General features: G+C 39.0%; 1 protein-coding gene and 1 long non-coding RNA gene across 4 annotated transcripts in view; one reads left to right on the forward strand and one right to left on the reverse strand.

Moving 5' to 3' along the window:
* LOC113747710 (uncharacterized) overlaps positions 1-9,587 on the reverse strand; it is a 16,435-nt gene extending 6,848 nt beyond the window's left edge. Inside the window, exons 1-2 of the long non-coding RNA XR_003463828.1 lie at positions 9,471-9,587; positions 6,067-6,324 (exon numbers count right to left, since the gene is read on the reverse strand). This is a non-coding gene — a long non-coding RNA (uncharacterized LOC113747710). The remainder of the gene's footprint in view (positions 1-6,066; positions 6,325-9,470) is intronic.
* Positions 9,588-9,876: 289 nt separating this feature from the next.
* Positions 9,877-19,896, forward strand: LOC104933341 (putative helicase mov-10-B.1). 3 transcript variants are annotated; one of them, XM_010748761.3, is made up of 22 exons: positions 9,877-9,994; positions 10,731-10,942; positions 11,695-11,788; positions 12,219-12,366; positions 12,930-13,140; positions 13,511-13,585; positions 14,155-14,314; positions 14,434-14,588; positions 15,155-15,322; positions 15,494-15,600; positions 15,695-15,903; positions 16,228-16,331; positions 16,937-17,034; positions 17,125-17,223; positions 17,384-17,489; positions 17,647-17,764; positions 17,845-18,036; positions 18,937-19,005; positions 19,095-19,220; positions 19,371-19,459; positions 19,549-19,644; positions 19,785-19,896. In XM_010748761.3, exons 2-22 carry the CDS (start codon positions 10,785-10,787, stop codon positions 19,792-19,794), a joined length of 2,592 nt encoding a protein of 863 aa, XP_010747063.3. In that variant the 5' UTR covers positions 9,877-9,994; positions 10,731-10,784; the 3' UTR covers positions 19,795-19,896. The 3 variants fall into 3 exon arrangements, with proteins under 3 accessions (XP_010747063.3, XP_019123057.2, XP_019123056.2); XM_019267512.2 differs by having other exon boundaries at positions 9,885-9,994; positions 10,764-10,942; XM_019267511.2 differs by having other exon boundaries at positions 9,886-9,994; positions 10,767-10,942.
* The last annotated feature ends 391 nt before the right edge of the window (positions 19,897-20,287 follow it).

Raw genomic sequence — 20,287 nt, forward strand, 5'->3', positions numbered from 1 at the left:
CACTGAAACTACTGCAGTTCTCTCAACTCAAAATATTGGCTTAACATGCCAAATGAATTCTTTGAACTGGCAAACTGAAATTTTCCTAATAATTTCTCTCCTTGGCAAAGCAGTATTTCAGCATTCACCCACCGTTGCATATAAAACATTTCCGGTGCTTCTAAAATTGCTCCAACTACTGACATGTACAACCACATGCAGGTTGACCTCAATGAATTTTCCGTGAGCAGAAAGCCTGTGTGACCTGACACAGCACCAATTTGTCATCCCTAATTTATCTGTGATATAACTCACTCGCTGCTAGGCCAGAAGTCAAGCTTAGCGTTGGATAGCAGAATATCCTGCAGGTTTGGCTCACAGACAGCCACCGTGACAGTTAAAGGACAAAGAGTGTCTTTGCTGAACCTGAGTCGGACATTTAGACAGTTAGTTGCAAGTAGATTCTTCACCGTACACGGTGTGGGCTGCCATGTGATGAGGTTTGTATATGTGTGTGACAGTGTGAATGTGTTTATCTCCCTCCCTGTGTGGGAATTTACAGACACACCTCGCAAGGCACAAACAACAGTGACCTGGAAAAATAGTCGAAATTCCACCAACATACCAGGGAATCTGGGGGTTTGGGCTGACAATACACACTGACACACACAGACAACGAGAGACAGAGGTGTGGGAAACAGGAGAGATACAGGGTCAGGGTCAAATTGTGTAGGCCTCACAGACATAGATACCAGTGAGTGATACCAGCTGACACAAACTGATGCTGACACTAACAGTGATACCATGGCTACCTGAGTGACATTGATAGATAGTGTTGGGCCATCCTAGCGTGCACACACACATACACATGATCAAACCAAAACTCAGCTCATCTCTGTGACTTAATCAGGACATACTGTGGCGAAGATATGTGTCCGCTGCTGGGGGAAAATGTGCACCAGACAACTTTATAGGGTCTAAACGCTGAGCAAAAAATAACAGGGCTTAAGTGGCAAATGGGTGAAAGGTGAAATCATCTACTAGAGTGTCTACCTGCACTCAAACATGTTCACAACTGTGTGTTTATTGTTGCTTAGAGTGGAGTAGATGTGTTTACCACATCACTGGAGGCAATGTCCCACTCGCAGTCTCCAAGAATCCTCACCTTTAAAAACACAAACCACTGAAGATATACATAAATTCACTCGTATCGAATTCCCAACTAACACCACACAAACAAACATTCTCTATGTGGAATGCAGGAGACTGTCTTGTTTGTGTTTGGAGGTGCAGCCTTCTCCAATTTTCATTTTTTCTGCTCATCGTCCTCTAATATACTGTATACTCCTGTTAGCCCAGACGTAGAATTATAGAAACTTGGCATTATCTTTAGTTTCATATGTGTGTTTTTTTTTACAATCAGCATGCTGAGTAACAAGTCTCCACACTACCCACGACTGGGCTCCACCTTGTACCAGCACTGAGACAGCTGATCGAGAGCAAGGACACAGTACAGTAGCCTCAGTCGCTCAGTAAACAGTGGTAAACAGAGCAGGCGCTCTGCATTAAATGGAGGAATACAGCGCACAAAACATTTACACAGAGCTGCCACGGGAACAATATCATTTCAGTTTTACAATAAAGTGCTGGTATAACAAAAACAGAGGGAATCTCATCTGTCCCTCTCTCCATTCACTGTTGTTTATGCTTCAGCCTCCTGCTCTCTGTAAGAAGATAATTCAATCAAGTATAATAGAACTTTCACACAGTTTAAACCAGCGTTAATGCTAAAAGACCTACTGTACAGCTGGATTCTGATCTTAAATATCTAGAATTTTTTTCCTATTCCCGCATCAATACAATTTTTACTGTTACTGCTAATATATCTGCACCAACAAATGATTTGACCTTTTATTTTGAAATCGGAGGTAAATCTGGCTACCTACATTTGGAGAAAGCAACATACATTATGTGAGGGTAAAGCAAAACTGATTTTAATTACAGACCACAGCACGGGAGAGAAGTTATAGTTATGTCCCAATGACTGAAGGAAATGTGGAATTTTAATTGTACCCACTGTCAGCCAGAGAGGCTGGGACACAACACACCATATTTTGGTACTATCACATCCCCATCCTCCTCCAGCCATCTACTGATTGACTGTGATTGACCTTACACACCTTACACCTTACCTTAAACTGCTCCTCTCATGCAGGCATGCTAATCACTGTACTATATGTACATTATATATCATACACCCAACACATGAACATATCTTAAAAAATATACTCACGTATACACGTGAGCTAATTTTAAGTTAGTGACTAGAAAGATGTTCAAAGTTACATAAGACACTTAGAAAATGGTTTTCATCCTGGCTACCTGGTACTGCTAAATGTAGAAAAATAATAACATAATAATAATAACAACGATGCTTATGTCTCCATTATTGGCTCAGAGCTCCATCTCTATGAAGTGTTTGAGCTGGGATAGTTTAGGGGAGAGTAAACAACAGTCTAATGTGTTTATCAAACACTAAAGCACACACCAACAGCTGTTTACCACACAGAGAGCCAAGCCGCATACAGCAACAACAGCACGAGGAACATGTAATCTGATGGAGTAACGTGCTGTAAGGGAAGGTGATGTTGATGGGGGTTTGTGTCTTGGATTAGTTGGGGAAATCTGACATTATGGCCACCCGGCACAGAAAAATCCAGCTGCTGCAACACACTCTGCCTAACCCTATAGTTTAGAGTCAGTGAAAGCTGTTTATGCTAGAGAAGCCTCCCGCTCTTGGTAAACAAATCAATAAACATGATTCCACTTCACAACAATGCACCATGCCAGACTAAACAACATGCAGTTATACACGCAGGAAAACGTACTGAGACAATTAACCACTGTGAATATGCATGCAAGGATGTCATCACCCGGACTAAAGTTCGGACCCTGACTGAAATTACACTGATTATCAGCTTAGTTGGTAATGTAGCTCTTTCCCCACATGAAAAGAGTTCATGAATGAGAGGTGGATGAAATACTGAAACAAATATAAAATACAGGGATTATACTTTACATGAGGATGAATACAACATAAAAAATACATAACTGTATTAAGCTATGCATGAGGTCCTTGGCACAAATAGAGGAATTGCTGCAATGATCTCACACAGAAACAGCAAGGAACTTTATCAAATGCTGTCTTATGCACTTTGCAAAGTACATGGGCTAGTTTCCATCTTCACTGACAACACTGTTTGTCTGTCTCGGCCAAATGTCCATCAAAACGCTCTGGAATTACAAATTAATTTTCATTCATGGATCCAAGTCTCCACATTTCTTTGTTGTCCAGGTCATGATGTAATTGTTAATACATTGTTTGATGTTTTGGGAAACACCCGTATTCACTTTATTGTTAAGAGTTAAAGCAACCACAGGGAACTTTAATTCTGTGTTGATTTTGGCGGCACCTGTGGACAAAAGCGGGCAGTGTTTCCCATGAGCACCACCACCTCGTGTCGTAGCGAGCGTGTGCATTTGTTTTGGGAGCGAGTGAAAGAAAGATACATCCTAGTTTTAACATTATATTTGTATAGCAATGAGGTAATGTATTTATTTGCGGCTACATAAAAATAATATGTATTATGACAATGGTGAAACAAATTAACAACTTTAAATCCATGGATGGATGGATGAAAAATCTCTTGCTTTCTTTTGACTGGCTAACATAATACTCACGATATATAATTACTATAGCATAATATTAAACTTATATTGATCTTTTTTATGTGGCTAAAACACATTTATCTGCTGACCCTGTCCACTGCAGTGCTTCACTCTGCTTTCATACCAGGATATGCTTCTCCAAACTGTGAGTGTACTGAGCGTTAAGTACCTCATACAACCCCACTTACTCATACAAACCTGAACTATCCCTTTAAGTGTAAAATGACATGTGGTTTTTATGGATGTTGACTGTACAGACTATTGCTTAGGTGGGTTTAGTAACTAGCAAGAGTCTTGGCTGATTGCTTGGCAATATCATGGTGACAAGACCCCCCCTTAAAACCATGTAATGTTTTTACACTTTGGTTTTTGTTCAGATTAAACAAATGAGATAAAATATCATTGATGTGCTATTTATTCTTGTTTGTTTAATCTGATATACTTGTGTTTAGTGTTTGTATATAGTATGTGTGTGTGTGTGGGTGTGTGCACAGTGAAGCTGGACAGTTGCAGTGTTTCAAACATGTATTTGTGGTGGTAGACCTCACGCATTGCTGCTTGCGGATGTATTTTTTCATTGTTGTTTTCATCCTCATGTCAACTTTAAAGTATATAATTCCTCCAGTCAAACTCTCTTTTGTAGTTTAGATCCGTTTTTACTGAGCGTGATGTGTGTAGCACAGTGAAACTAATGGAGACCCTGAAGGATCATGATGGGATTTTTCTTCCTGAGCTACTTTTGCATTACCTCAACTCAAGTTTTGTGTTCCCTAACAATAGTGTGTTGGGCCAGACCAGTTATAACACTGCCGGTTTAGGGAAACACTCCACAGATCCTACAGAAAGAAGGAGCATCCATTGTTCAGTACTGTAGGTTCAAAAGGAAGAGCTCTGACAGTATACAGCCACAGGCTGTGAGCACAGCTGGAGCTGCTCTGCCCGGCTGAGGTGGTTGAAGCTGTGGCTGTGGATATAGTTAATGCTCAGGCTATGCTGCAGTTTTGGTTGTATATATGGTATTATGGATATGACTACAGTAGCTGCACAATGACCGTTCTTTAAGAAAGCACCATCAACAGGATTGATGCAGATCTGTTTATATGACAGATGTGTCAATATAGCACAAGAGCACAGTAGCTTCACTGCAACACTGGGACAACCATGTCATTTGCATGTAGTTAGTATCACAGTTCATAAAAACAGCCATAATCACACCAGTACACAGCCATAGCTGCATCCACAATCACTGACAACAAAAGATGCATCCTGGCTATAAACCACAATCACAAGAGTCCGCCTGAATCAGCCGTGGCAACAGCAGGTTATAATAACACAGTGTTAGGAGCTTGGTTAATTAGCTCTGCTTATCATCTACCGAGCTGCAATGATACAGCCACAGCTGGGGGGTGCAAGTCAGTCATTTTTAAAGGGCATCCCAGAAGCTCACCTGGCAGAGCATGTACCCCATGTACTAAGGACAGGTTTGATTTCAACCACTCTCTCTCCCCAGCTCCCTGTCTCTTTCTGGCTGTCACCTCTCTAACTTTAGACCCTTGGTTTGAATAAAAAATATGCACATATTTATTTAGTGATTTAAGTTGTCAAATCAATTTATGTTACATATTTACAGTTGAATAACACGCAATGTGACGGTTAATCGTTAGGTGACATAACCTCACATTTCTTTGGTAACTGGGCACTACAGCTGAGCTGAAAATGGAGGGTGTGAACCCAATTTCAAGCAAAAAAAAAAAAAAAGAGAATGCACTAATAATCTTACAGACAAAACAGCATCCATACATCACCTTATCTGATAACATGAGGGAAAAGAATATGCATTAAATGAGAATAATGATTTTTTATCAAGTGTGATATGGTATGTTACGGTTCTGAGCACTAAACAGAACATGCTATAACTATGGAATATTAAACTTTTTCAGCAGCTAGTTGGTATAAAGTACATTTAGCCATCTCTGTGTAGTTACTCTACACTATTACAACTGATAGTGGTACAACATGTGCACATGCTCTGGCCACTCTGTAAGTACCTCTCCACTTAAAAATGTGTTTGGCTTATTTCAATATATTTGGGAGCAATGTCCCTGCTTCAAATCCTCCCATGGACCTTTGCTGCAGCTCTCTCTCCCTTATTTCCTTCCATCACTCCACTGTGGTTATCTTTAAATGTGAAGATTGGTAGCAAACACTCAAGTTTTATGTCTCTCTTCCTGATTGTGTGTCTTGAGCGTCAACTCAGAATAAGCAGTATCTTTAGCGGTAGCATCAATATTTCTGTCAACATCATCACCATCGCCATCAACTGTCCTCACGCAGACCTCACACACACAAGATCATTACCTTGAGTATCAAGCAGCACTCTGCCAACTGCAAGGAGGATGTGTGGTTGAGGGGCTGTAAAGTGTGAGACAGAGCCCAGAAGAAGAGAGAGGCCTCTCTGGTGTGAAGAGAGCAGGGTGAGTGTGGCGCTTCAGCCCTGTCTAGATCCAGGGAAGAGTGAGATGCAAGGAGGGATGGTCGGAGATAAGTCCACTTCAGCAAGCTCAATGGGACACTTCAGCACAGGCGCAGCACTCACCCTGAGAACTGTCTGTGTGCCTGTCATGACAGAGAGAGAGAGAGAGACTTTGATAAATTCAACCAAAATTTTTAAATTTGATTAAAACAACCGAAAAACTCACTTTAGTCACTCATTACTGTAATTTTTGGCCTGGCTTGCATCAAATACATAATAACGCGGCACTGGGGCAATATCACTATCTAATGAAGGTAACGTCACTGTGTGTGTGTGTCTGTGTGCAGGCTGCAAACACAGTGACAGAGACGGATGGGGTGTCTGAGAGGGACAGATAGCCTTACAGCCAACCTCCACTCACTCATTGAGTGAGATAAAGAGGAACATTCATTCACACACACACGCACACACACACACACTCCTGCCCTGGCATCCACCCAATCATGTTAAGAAATAACTCAACCCTTAACATGGACAAATAGGTGTGGGCCTGCGTTGGGTCCGCTGAAAATTGCCGATTCATCACAAATTTCAAACAAACAGATTAGAAGAAGACTGTTGTGGTATTCAAATGGACTTATAGGATTTGTCCATGTATACACTCCACCGTGCTGTGTGAGACTCGGGAGGGTATGCGAGTACGAGAGTGTGTGAGGGTGCCAAAACAGTGACAGGCCATTCTTCTATTAACAGGTTTTCAACAAGCTCTTATCGCTCTTCTGCTCTCTCCTCATCCATTCCCTTGTTTCTTCCTCTCCTGGGAGAAACGCACCTTTGATTATATTTCCATCACAAATAGGCTATGCTTGCTTACATGCAGCCCATCTGTCAGAAAGGCACTGTTGTAATAGGGAAGAGCCTGATATGAAATGCATCGCCAGAAAACAGTTAACACTGTTAAGGTGAGAAAAGCAGAGTTATGAGTTTCCAGTGTGTGTGTGTGTGTGTGTGGGAGGGGTGGTCCTATGTTTCCGGGTGACCTCAGTGGCCCAGGCTGTCTGTCTATTAGAGCAGGGGCTATTAGACCATCAGAAAGTGGGAGCATCCCCTCTCGCCATGGTGATAAGATCAAGGCATTCCGACGGCCAGAGCGGTCATTACCCTGCTCTCTAGCCCATAATGTCCCTCCATTAAAACACCCTGTTGCCATGGAAATGCAGCTGTGGCCGTTTAAGTCATTTCTTGGCCATTGCTGTCTCTCTGGGTCATTGACACACACGCACACGAACACACAACGCATCGACAAATCATCTGATAAACAGTTACACATGCACACCGCTATCATTATCGCTCTGTCTCACACACAAGCTCTGCCGTCTGGGTGTGATTCTGACTCATGTGGGGTCATAGCCGACAGGACAGCGAGATGATCACTGAGTCAACTGTCGACACAGCAGGACTGATGACAGATCAGTACAGTAAAACAATCTGGACGGCTGAGTCATCGCGCACTCTTCAAACACAAACAAGGATAGGCAGACAGATAGGAGGCTGACAGAAACACACACACAAACAGACACATGTACAGCACTAACACTAATCAGGATAAACAAACACCTCTGGTTGTTCTGGAGATTTTGTGTCAAACAAACCCATCCCCCTGTTCCTCTAATCCTCATTTGTCCACTTCCAACTTTCTTCAGTCATCAGCAGACACCTCCTACGCCCAGATACACACACGCAAACTAAACCCTCCTAAACTGCAAAATGTACAATACAACCAGCATATAGTTTTACCAAACCCTCCATTGCTCCCGAGGAAGTTTTGCACATATTGTTATACCTAAACATGCACGTACTTACAAAATTCTGCACACTTGTTTGATTGGATTTTGTGAAATGACAATATAGAAATCTTGAATCTTGAAATATGAGCTAAACACTTAAATAAAGTAACAATAAAATAATGATTTTAATAGTTCTTCCTTATCTGATCCCTCTTACTGCTTACTGTTAAACGTCACAACATAAGACACACCTAACCTGGTTTGACAGCTACTTTGAGGCTCTGTGTTTTGTGTGACTGATTTTACTAGTGAGTGTATTAACAATTATAACAGCACCCAGTGATGCTCTCTTTATGAAGACATATCTTGACAAATATAATAAATATACCACACCAGAAAAACACACATTTAAATGATAGAAATGACAGAAATATTATAGTGTTACCAAAAAGTGTAAAGAAACCAAATTTAATCAAGTCAAAATGAATTTATGTTGCATTCATGTTGCAACATTTTAAAAATGAAAAAATACCAATAAAAATGACATACAAATGCACTGTTCTCTAACCATTTTGTTTTCATTGTCAAAATTATCTTTAAAAAAAGAAAAATGACAATGTCACCAAATCTATGCCAATCAGGTGTGAACAAATCTAAAAACCAGCTCTTCCTTTCTTTCACATCTGGAGTCAGATAACAAAGAATAAATTGTATGCAATACGATCAACTTGCATGAAGTTGATACAAATATTCACCTAATGTTCATTCTAAACATGACTTATTATGAGTAATGCAAAGTCTCTTAACATTTCAGTTTAAAACGTATCACTCTTGCTCTTGTCTTTAACAAAATCATTCAGAAAGTAATATTTTGTGTCACATCTACAGATATGTAACACCAGCAGTTTTGTCCTTAAAGGTTCAAAATGCTGTGTTATGTCAACCAAAAAAAAAAAAAAAGCCAGGCATACATTATCTGACAATCCTAGCAGGCCATAAATAATATGTTTTAAAAATAAAGCTTCGGGCCGCATGAAATCTGACCGCGGGCCGTGATTTGCCCCCGGGCCGTACTTTGGACACGCCTGTCCTATAGTGTGTGCTTGAGCTAAAATAGGCCTGCGTTGCCCTCTAGTGGGCAAGGATCTGAAACATGAGTCAGACCAAAGATAACAGTGTCTGGTCAATGGGTCAAACATAAACCAGCTGTGACAGAGTCATTGACCATCATGGTTCAACCTGCTCTGTGCCACCAGGTAGTACAATTTACCTCTGAAAAGCTATGGTTAAAATATCCTTTTAATTTCTGTAGTCGAAAGACAAGGCCTTCAGCTGAAATTAATATCTCAAAGACATGAACAAACATTAACTCAAACATACATTTTTTTTGGTCTGCTTTATGCGAGAACTATAGGTAGAACTACAAAACACGGCCCTGTTTGTAGTTCTGCTTCTGCACACTCAAAAACACTCCAACTCATACAAATACTGAATATACCAACCTCGGAGTAGGATTTCAAAGTGTTTTAGTGAAGCTTTCTGTAACAAACATCTTCCACTTTTAAGATTTTATCCCTTATTTGAACGTGACAGTGTCGTAACTTGTTGTAGCAATCATGTCTTGTGATACACTATCGTTGGTCCGCTCTCTCCTACGCATGCGCGGGACAATTAATTTCCACAACATTGCAGTTTGGAGTACTGTGAAAACCATCGGTTTTTGTTTCTCTCTATGGTTTCTCCTCACAAAACTAATCTCACCTAACCGTAGCCAGTCGTCTCTGCTCCCTAAACCATAAACTAGCTTAATTCTTAACCCCCAAACACAGTGCAACGCTACGGGGAAACCGCTCATAAGGGGACATCATTTGCAGGGGAAACAAATTTCAGCGTAACACCTGCATCACTTTTTGTAGCTAGGATACACCACAGTCATCCTGGAAATATGTTTGTCTTCAAAACAAAACTCTCATTTAAATTCACTTTGCCAGCCTAGTCTCCCACTCTGCCACCTGTCAGCTAAAGGGTAAGTTAAACTACTGTATATATTTGCTAAATATGATATATATATATATTGTAATATAATACTATACTGTCGTTTGTTGTGCTTGAGATCAAGTTTAGCGAGTAGATTCAACATGCTATCTTTTTGTTGTTGTTGTTGTTGTTGTTTTGTTTTGTTTTTTACAAATATTACCTAACTAAATGTTTAATTTAAACTGTTGAAAATAAAACACTGCCTACACTGAGTTATCTTATACTTTTTATTAGTTAGCAGTTACTACACCTAGTGGATAAATGTAGCAACAACTTGCAGCTGGCTAACTACTTGGCATTGATTGTTGGTAGTGAAATATAACTGTATTTCTGGCTCTCCATAATAATATTAATACAATGAGATATTATATCTAGGCCTATATTTATATGTACTATATAGTATATATACTATTACTGATAGCACCACTTGCAATAATTCCAAAACATTAAATTTTATAATGGGTTAAAACATTAATTAACAATGGACAAAGCTAAAGCTTTAACTTACTCTGTTTAATAATTTTGTATTCTCTATCATAGGGTTAAGTGTACTATACTGTACTTGTTGCTTGCAGTTGTGTTAGTAGTAGTGTAGCAGTGTTTTGATGGTAGGTTTGACATCACCATGACATCCTCACATAGGGCTTAGGGATTTTGCTATAATCATAACTCATACTTGAGACAGTGAGTTTATGAACATTACTGGTTCTTTTTTTTTATTTCAGCACAATCAGGACCTAATAAGTTTACTCCACCAGCAGTGACTGCAGCCAGAGATAATGCCTGCAGTACGGCCTGTCCGGACCAGAGGACCAGGAAAATCTGGTCACCTGAATGGGCCACGAAATACAGTCAATGATGAAGAACAGATGGCTCAGCAGAACCTCCAACAGATTGGAGCCCATTTTAAAATGGCAACGTTATTCCAGCAATACAGGTAAGAAAGCTTTCAATTAGACCTCTGAAGCTCAGACAGATTTTGAATTGTATTTACTGATATTTAAAGGTACCATTTTGTTTAGATTTGATTCTGTTTCTAAAGTTGATAATAATAAATGAATTTACTTCTGTTCAGGTGATCACACAGCACACAACGCAGCGCTGAAATTATGTACATTTCAAAGTATGAGAGATAAAAATCCACTAGACAAGTCGCCAGTTGGCCCATTTCTACTATCTTCTCTGTCTGAAAGCAGTTTTGCTTGTTATACAGCAAAGATAAGTTATTTTCCACATAGAATAGGATTTTTGAAAGAATTTGTGTTCATATTCAAATGCCTAGTAATAAGTTACTAACTGCTCTAAGTAACTGCTCATAACCTGGGGTTTTCCTAACAGCTGTGACAGACACATTAAGTATAAATACTGCAAAGCCTGCAAACCTAACCAGCCTAACCAACCTCCCTGTGATGTGGTTAAGGGCTGTGAAGACAGGTGCCATCCTTCATTGTGCATCTGCTTGTCTTCTCTCTGTTGGCTGGCATTTACGTTGATTCTACCTCTTGTACAGGCTGTATTTCTTTAGCTAATCTTGGTTTAGCACCCAAGGCAGGGAGCTGCTGTGCTCCATTACTTCTGAAGTGTAATCAATCAGAAGTATCATACCTGTTTGGAAGATTGTTTTATGTGTAATGTAATTTCAAACAAGCCTTGTATTACTTGTCTTGTATCTTGTCCTCTCTGTTACAGGACTCAGCTAATCCCCAATATGTATGATATCACAATCACCTCAGACCCTGTGTCAACAGACGAGAAGATCTGCCTCACTGTGTCCGAAAACAAGGTGAGACTATGTGGCCTAGGACTAGTCGTGGTTGTTGATGACCAACCAGGAGCCTGTGAGATTGTTAATGATACTAATAATGCCATAATGTTGTGCATTTGCATTAAGTATGAGTAAAAGCCATAATGTAGAATAATTAAATCTTTGTTTGTCAAACATTTAGGTCTCCTCATTGCAAACACGAGTTTATCAGTTGTCATGACTTATAATATTGAACAAATATCAGCATACACACCCCTGTGAAACCATTCTTAATCCTATCTAGGTAAATTTCACAAAGCAGGGTTTGTAATAGCTCCAGTAACATGCTGTATGTGTGATAGTGAGTTGTGTGTGTGTGTATGCTTGTGTGTGTGTTTGGATATGCATTTGCCTCTAGCTGCAGTGATAATACTGACAGTTTGCATATAACATGTTTCCTGCCCAACAGACAGTTGTGCCATTCACTGTGAAGAACTCTGGTGTCACAACGGTTTATTTAACTTTTTGGACTTCTGACCTCATAAAGAACATTTTCACTGTGAAAGACTATCACGAAAACATTGTCAAGACTGTCAAGCGACATGTTCTTGCACCAGGTATGGAGAAGACACACACAATCTGCAAAAGGGGTCTATATGGTTTTCAGTGGTTGTTGTTGTTATAATATAACAGTGTCAATTAGGTTTCCAGCAATAGTGCGTATTATATACACCATTCTTAATTTCTGATTCACAGGGAGAAAAAACAAACAGGGAGTGACTGTGCATAATATTTCTTGATTTGGGGATTTAGTGAAACCCAAAAAACAAAGGCTCACCCAACCCACATAGTACACGTAAAACAAACGGAATTCAAAACTTCAAACAACAAAGAGGCGTGTTGACCCTTTGCATAATTAAGTATGTGTCATTTTCTGTCTAGTTGAAACAAGTTACTGTTCATGATCCTTTTGCAAATTCCTCCAGGCATTCATTAGGTTAGGTTAGGCACAGCACAAGGAAAACAAGTTATTGTGTGTCATGTGGTGTATAATAAATGTGTTTTATTTTTAGAAATGACAAAACATCTCCAGCATTGAAATATATATTTTAAATTACTTTAAATTACTACATACAGTATATACCTAATTTATTCTTCTTTTGTCCCATGTTGTTTCTAGGAGACACATATAAAATTAAGGTCCATTTCTACTCTGACCACGCTGGCGTCTATGAAAAGTTATTGATGTTTAAGTTTGAAACATGCCAGCAGTCCTCAAATAAGTTTCAGATAATGCGCCTCTTGGAAGTCACACATCGGACATTGGTTAGTGAAGAGCCCTGCCCCAAAGACACAGACTCATCGTGTGACCTGAAGATCCCCAGTGGATGGTATGACAAGTTATTATCATGTCATTTTCATGTTATCTGTGTAAATGTGATGATTATGCTGTACATTATTACTTCTGGTATCATTGCATACAGTACTTTTTCTTATCTATTACAAAATTGAGATTCTCTTGGCAAATACTTTCTCTAATGGCCCTTTTTTGGACAAAAATCTAATTTACAGAAATTTCCATGACTGTGAAATAGTTCCCTGAATGACAGAATATCAGTTATATTGTCTTTTGGTTCCCACTGTATCACCCATCCCAATTTATATACTGCAGATTGCAACATGTTCAGTGTCGGTTACTAGTTGTGTTAGTCATCTAACTTTATCACTGTCCTCTGTTCTGACTTTGTTTTTCCACTCCAGTCCTCTGGTACTCCTTAAGTTTGTGGTGCCTTTGAATGATTATCCGCTGCCCAGACATATGAAAAACAAGTACAAGTATGTATTGTCACATGCACACACAAAAACATACCATGAGAAGGTGAGAAGCCAATTTAATTGATTGCATTGAGGTAATCCAATTCAGGTTTTTATCCAGTAAATATGAAACTTCATTAACAACCAAACACATGTCAGGGCAATATATTATATGAGATATTCCTAACTTCTCGTTTAAAGGAAAATTTGTTTATTATTAAATATTGACTCATATTTGAAATAGTCTCGTTCTAAAGAGAAGTTCTCCAAATGACTCACTGTAGTAGTATACATCAAGCGATTCACTATATGATCATTATTCTTCTACACAACAATTTTTATCGTGACAGACAGTTTTTATTGACCTGAAAAAGGCCAGTGTGTTAAGGATACTGGTTTGAAGGGTATATGTGAGATTATATACATAAATGGAGAAGAGTCAATCTACCTAGGCTGATCTGTAGTAAGTAAAATAAAAATGCCACAAAGAGCCATATGCATTTAGGACATGAAACATGTTGCCATAATTTTATAACTTTACACATCTGCCGCACCTGTAGAATTGATCCAGTTTTCATTGTGAATGTTAGGTCATTGGAGAAACCTCTGGACTTGAAAAACTATTCCAAGAAGTTCGGCTTGCTGCTTCATCTCGAGGAGCACCAGCTGAAGAAAGAGTTCAAGAAATTCAACCGGGATAATGTGCCCTTGTGCAGACACGAAAAAAACCCAAACATTTTCATTATGCAGGTAATGCATCACACTGACACACACACAATATAACATAAAGACTTACAACTGCCTTTGCAGTGGCTGGAAAACTGGAAAACTGTTGCACATAAACTTTTTTTAAAATTTTGTGTCATCAGATTTCAGATGGCTGTACAGAATCACCCATAAGGCTGTCCAACAACGACGCACATGTCTTTTTTTTAAACCAGTTAGGAGGTAGTAAAAATACACTATACAAAGGCTACGTCCTGCATGCGGATCCGAAGCAGGTCTACATGCATTTCGATGAATGGTGAGAACAGATAAGTGTCTAAACACAAAAAGAGGTTTGTCTGGTGATATTTGTGCCTTTAGATTTGAAGTGCTTAATTGCTCAAAAATATGCGATATGACATTATAAGATATTTTCCGCATAGCCACAGAAGAGTTAAATTTCAAAAAAATACAGTACATTGGTAAACTTAACATTTTGTACCAGGGGTTGCACCACCGAACCAACAATTTAGCAGGCAGGCTCTGGGACAGTCAGTTGTCTGAAAACCTCTTGTTTCACTACTGTTATCATTATTAGTTACAAGTTTAATTTACAGGTTGGCGCTGCTTTCCTGTGACAAGTTTAAGGCTCAACTGAAATACATTCATACCTTTTTGTCTTGGTTGTTGTCTCTGTGGTTCTGACAAATGTAGTGGGAAAAAAAGATACAAATTACAATGACCAATGATCACGCTCTGGATCTTATTATTATTACTTATTACTAAAATGCTTTTTTGGTTTCAGTCTCTCTCTTTCTCACCCTATGTTTAGCAATCTGTTAAGTTGTTCAATCCATAATACTAAACATGTGACTTTGAATGCAGTTTCACCTATCGTTTTAAGGACGATATGAGGTTCAGGGTTAACTTTGTCGTCAACCGTACAACCCTGCGTATGCAGCATAGAGCAGCAGGGCAGTTTTCTAAGGAGAAACTGAAGGATGTGCTCTTCCCTACTGAAAAACCTTCCTCTCACCATTCACCTGTACACAGGTCAGAACCAGGAAAAACATTCAAAACATGCAATACAAACAAGGTCCTACTTCAGTACTGTCTTACTAGCAGTGTGCCTCATATTCCACCTGTGCCCTCATGTTTTCATGACAGCCTTAACTGTGACTCAGCTCTGATATTATTCCTGTACACTTGTCTCTCTGTCATCAGGCTGTCAAAGCTCAAGGTCAACACAGAGCAGCGCATTGCCATTCAACACATTGTAGATGCTTCTGCAAAACCTGCCCCTTATGTAGTATTCGGTCCACCTGGTACAGGTACTATACATAAATGTGTATGTGAATGCCACCTAATGCTTAAGTATTCATTTTATTAACATTCAGAATAACGTATTTTCCATGTGTTGGTCAGGAAAAACAATGACTTTGGTGAATGCCATCAAGCAGATAGTGGAAACTCAGGCATCGTGCAAAATCCTGGTTTGCGCTCCTACCAACAGTGCAACTGATCATCTCTTTGAGAAGCTTCTCGAAAAATTCAAGAACAAATTTGAAGAATACCAGGCGTATCGCTTGTACGCCCTGAGCGCGTCTCTGACAAATATTCCCCAAAAGATAGAGGTCTGGATTCTTTCTTTCTTTTTTTTGACGCATTTCCTCAAAAAAACACATTAAGGCATTAGCATGTGAGACAACACAAATATTTGGCAAGAAATCACATATGCCAGGGTTTCTAACAAGGGTTGTTTATGAAGATCCAGAAATGCATACCAGTACATAACAGATTTGTGATCTCTGATATCCTATTGTTCTAAATTTTTAAGTCCTACTCCAACATGTATGTCTAACTATGAAACAAGGAATTATTAGAGAGGCAGTATAGTCTAGTCAACTCCTGCCTCTGCATATCTAAGTGTACTGTATGTGTTTTGTGTTTTTCTATAGTGGAACTGCAACCTGAACCATGAAAAACTAACATTTTTAATTCCCCCTAAACGGGAGCTGATGAAATATAAGATCATGGTCACCACTCTGTTTACTGCGGGCAGGTATAGTATTTTATGCAGTGGATTACTATTTTAATCTGCATTTAAATTGTACTGTTACATTTACAACAAAAATATGTTTCCATGTTTCTTATTATTCTCTTTAAATAGCACATAAGATAAAAATATTTTGACATGTCAAAGCAGAAAAAACACCATTCCATGTGGGTGTGCCAGTTTCAGCTCAATACTGTTGCTTGAAGTTCCTTGTATCATCTTCCTGGCTAACACTAAGCAGTAGCCAAAACATGTAAAAATTTCAGCATTATTTTCAGTATCATTGTAAACATTACATCTTTTCCAAATTACATCTTCAGATCCACTTGAATGGTCAAGTCAATGCAACTTTATTTGAGTCTATAAAGCAAATGTTCACAGAGCAAGGCTGTTTCATATGACATGGTATTCTCTATTTTACACTCTCACAGTTACAGACATTAATGTCTGGTACATCCACAGTGCTCACACTGTACTGTAACATGTAGTTGTCATTGGAGCTTTGTTTCTAAGTCTTCAATACAAGAAAGTTATGAAACCCTCATGTCAAAAAACACTTGTCACTACAATTTCAAGTCATTTACACATAAGGATCATCTCTCTCTTTTCAGGCTGGTGTCAGGAGGGATTCCACCAGGTCATTACACTTATATCTTTGTGGATGAGGCAGGCCAGGCTACAGAACCACAGTGTATCATCCCCATAGCAGGTGACAAAGCAAGGCTTCGTATTATTACTGTATTATATACAGTATTTGATTTTCTATATTGCCTTAACCCTTACTGTGTTTGCTCCACAGGCTTAATGGACCCACAGATGTGCCAGGTAGTGCTAGCTGGAGACCCTAAACAATTAGGCCCCGTCATTGCATCCAAAGAAGCAGAGCAAAATGGCTTGGGTGAGCACTGTGTAAATTTTAAACGTGAAGATAAACTATATTAAAGTGTTTTTTAACACAAAGTATGAAAACTATAGTGAATATATCTGTTGAGCTCAGAAAAGATTGAACTTTAACTTTAATGCTATCCAAATGCAGTGTATTATTTTTTTTACCTCAGGTGTGTCGCTGTTGGAGCGTCTGATGAGCAACAACAGCCTTTACAAGTCACATGAGACACACGGCTTCAACAATCACTATGTCACCAAGTTACTCAGGAACTACAGGTGGAGTAATAGCGATGCTTAAATGTGTTGCTTTATGTTTTCACAGATTGTTTCAAATCACTCTTTGATATTTCCGCCCACTTGTCCATGCTTTGTCTTGACTTGTCCCTGGTTTACAGTTTTCCTTGATATTTTTGATCTCTTTACTCCCTCTCAGGTCCCACCCTGCGATTCTGAAAATTCCCAATGAGCTCTTTTATGAAGGAGAACTTCAGAATTATGTTCAAAAAGAGAAGTCCGATTTATTCTGCAAATGGGAATGCCTGCCCAAGGAAGTAATGTTGACACACACACACAAGATTCTCTCTTTCTCTCTATCTCCATCACGATTCTAATTTCTCTTTCCATTTCTCAGGATTTCCCTTTGATCTTCCATGGAGTGTCAGGTATTAATGAACGCGAGGATCAGTGTCCCTCTTTTTTCAACATGGCAGAGGTGGAGGTGTTGATAGATTACCTAAAAGCCCTTATTAACCATCTTCACAAAAATAATAGAAAGGAAATTAAACCAAAGGAAATTGGCATCATTGCTCCGTACAGAAAACAAGTGAGTATATCATTACAATAATCCATGAACATATTAATAGATACAGCAATACAAAACAGCTTTGCTGCCATGTCTAGAGGCTCAGCAGCATACTACAACATTATAAAAACACAACTTTAAAACACCTCAAATGACAAATAAGGTCACTTATTACTTTTTATATTAAAACATCTATGTGTAATATTCGTAAGATGATTTCCAAGCCTCGAAAAGCTATTTTTATGTGCATGTAAGTGTCGGGACAAACAGGTAAGACCAAGGAAAGAAATACTCAAGAGACACTTGGCTACTACTGGGCGGGCAACTGTCATTCAGTTGAATGGGTGTCATCTTGGAGAAGCCGCTTTGGTGAGATGTTCCAAAACCAACAAGGTGATGGTCAAAATTTACAGACGACAACAAGATGCCATGAAGACAACAACAGCATCAAAATAAGTGTTAAGAGATATGCTTATAAATAATTTGTAAATATTCCATTCACCCACAGCAAAGCTGACCATCATGGCAGAGGTTAGCAGTTGATTAGCTTTATATAATTAAGATTAGATAATGAAAATAACCTTAGAAATCTATTTTATAGACTTCAAAAGCTGGGCTTTCAGACTTCGCTTCATGCAGCTTACCTCTCACACCTTTCCTCTCTTTTTCCACTGTAAAGCAAAATGCCCAAAAAAGTATAGTATTGTAATAATAAGTAATAAGTCAGGAATTATCATTGCATTAAGATATAGTTTTTATGTTGTCTGTTATTTTGCAACATCCATGCAACCTTTCACTTTAGCAGCACAATATTACTAAATTGATATTTGCACATGAGTTACGTGTGAGCACTGGAATGACCATAACCACATCTGGCCAGCATACCACTCTTAACGTTGTCATATTTTTATGTGCCAACAGGTGGAGAAAATCCAGAATGCCCTTCTAACTGACAAAGATCTCAAGAAGGAAAACCTGAAAAACGTATTGGTATGGAGATACAAAGTGTTTGTTGCAAAACGTGTTTGAGAGAGACTTTTGAACAGCCTTACTGGGCCTGACATTTATATTTTTCATAGGTTGGCTCAGTGGAGCAGTTTCAGGGTAGAGAGTACAACGTGATTCTAATGTCTACAGTGCGCAGCGCCCCAAAACTGACTTCGCAGAATCAACGATTCACTCTAGGCTTTGTTGATAACGAGAAGGTGAGAAACATTACACGGCCACACAATAACATAAGAACAATATACATTTTCTTCATTTTATAATTCTAAGAACCTCGCTGCAGATTACTGAGAAGAAAGTGATTTCCATGAAACTTTTCACATGCACACTAACTGAAACTGTCCCCTCAGAGGTTCAACGTGGCAATGACCCGAGCACAAGCCTTACTGATTGTGGTTGGAGACCCGAGAGTTTTGAAAACAGACGAAGTCTGGAACAAGTAAGGTTTTATCAGTCTGATTCTCTTTCAGTGGAGACGGGTGGATTCACATATACATAGCTGACTTTTACACTGAGCTGTCTTTTCAGATTTATCCATTACTGCTACAAAGAAGGGGGTTACCGAGGCATTACTGTCTCTGATGAAGAGGAAGATACGCTGACTGTAAACTCGCCGTACCTCTGGTAATATGCACATTCACACACACACACACACACACATATCTCACTTTATTTTTTTTCTTTGTCCAAAAATCTTTGAGTAATCTTGAAGACTAAAGGATGTTTTTTGGTTTCTCTGTCCACCTTTGATCTACAACCCACAGTGAAGAGTGATTCAGCAACAGATGGACCCATGGTGAAGATACCAACACACTCATCTTTAGATCCAGTGCTGAATATTAAAAAGCAAGAATAAAAAACAAAATAAGAAACTGAGAACTAAGGGTGCAGTTTTTCACTCCAGACAGGCACACAGCAGAACTATCTATAAAAAAAAGTGTATCAGTTGTATTTTATTTAAATTCTAAATTAAATTATAGTGATTGACTTTCTCATATCTGTTGTAAAAATTAGGATTATACTAGGGTTCAGATGTTTTTAAATCATGTAATCACACATGTCTTGTGGGAACCTTCCTTTATTAACGTTTTTAGGCTGGCAGGGAGAGGTAAAGTTCAACTTTATGTATAGATAGAGGAAGTTCAGAACAGAACAAGGGTTGGAGACAGGTCAGAGAGGTGCCGTTTAGACTAAGGGATCTTCTGCTGGCTACCGATTAGGGAATTGAAAATGACGTTATGATGCGGTTGATATCTATGGAGAGGTG

Source organism: Larimichthys crocea, chromosome XV, assembly GCF_000972845.2.
Source record: "Larimichthys crocea isolate SSNF chromosome XV, L_crocea_2.0, whole genome shotgun sequence".
Lineage (NCBI taxonomy): Eukaryota > Metazoa > Chordata > Actinopteri > Sciaenidae > Larimichthys > Larimichthys crocea.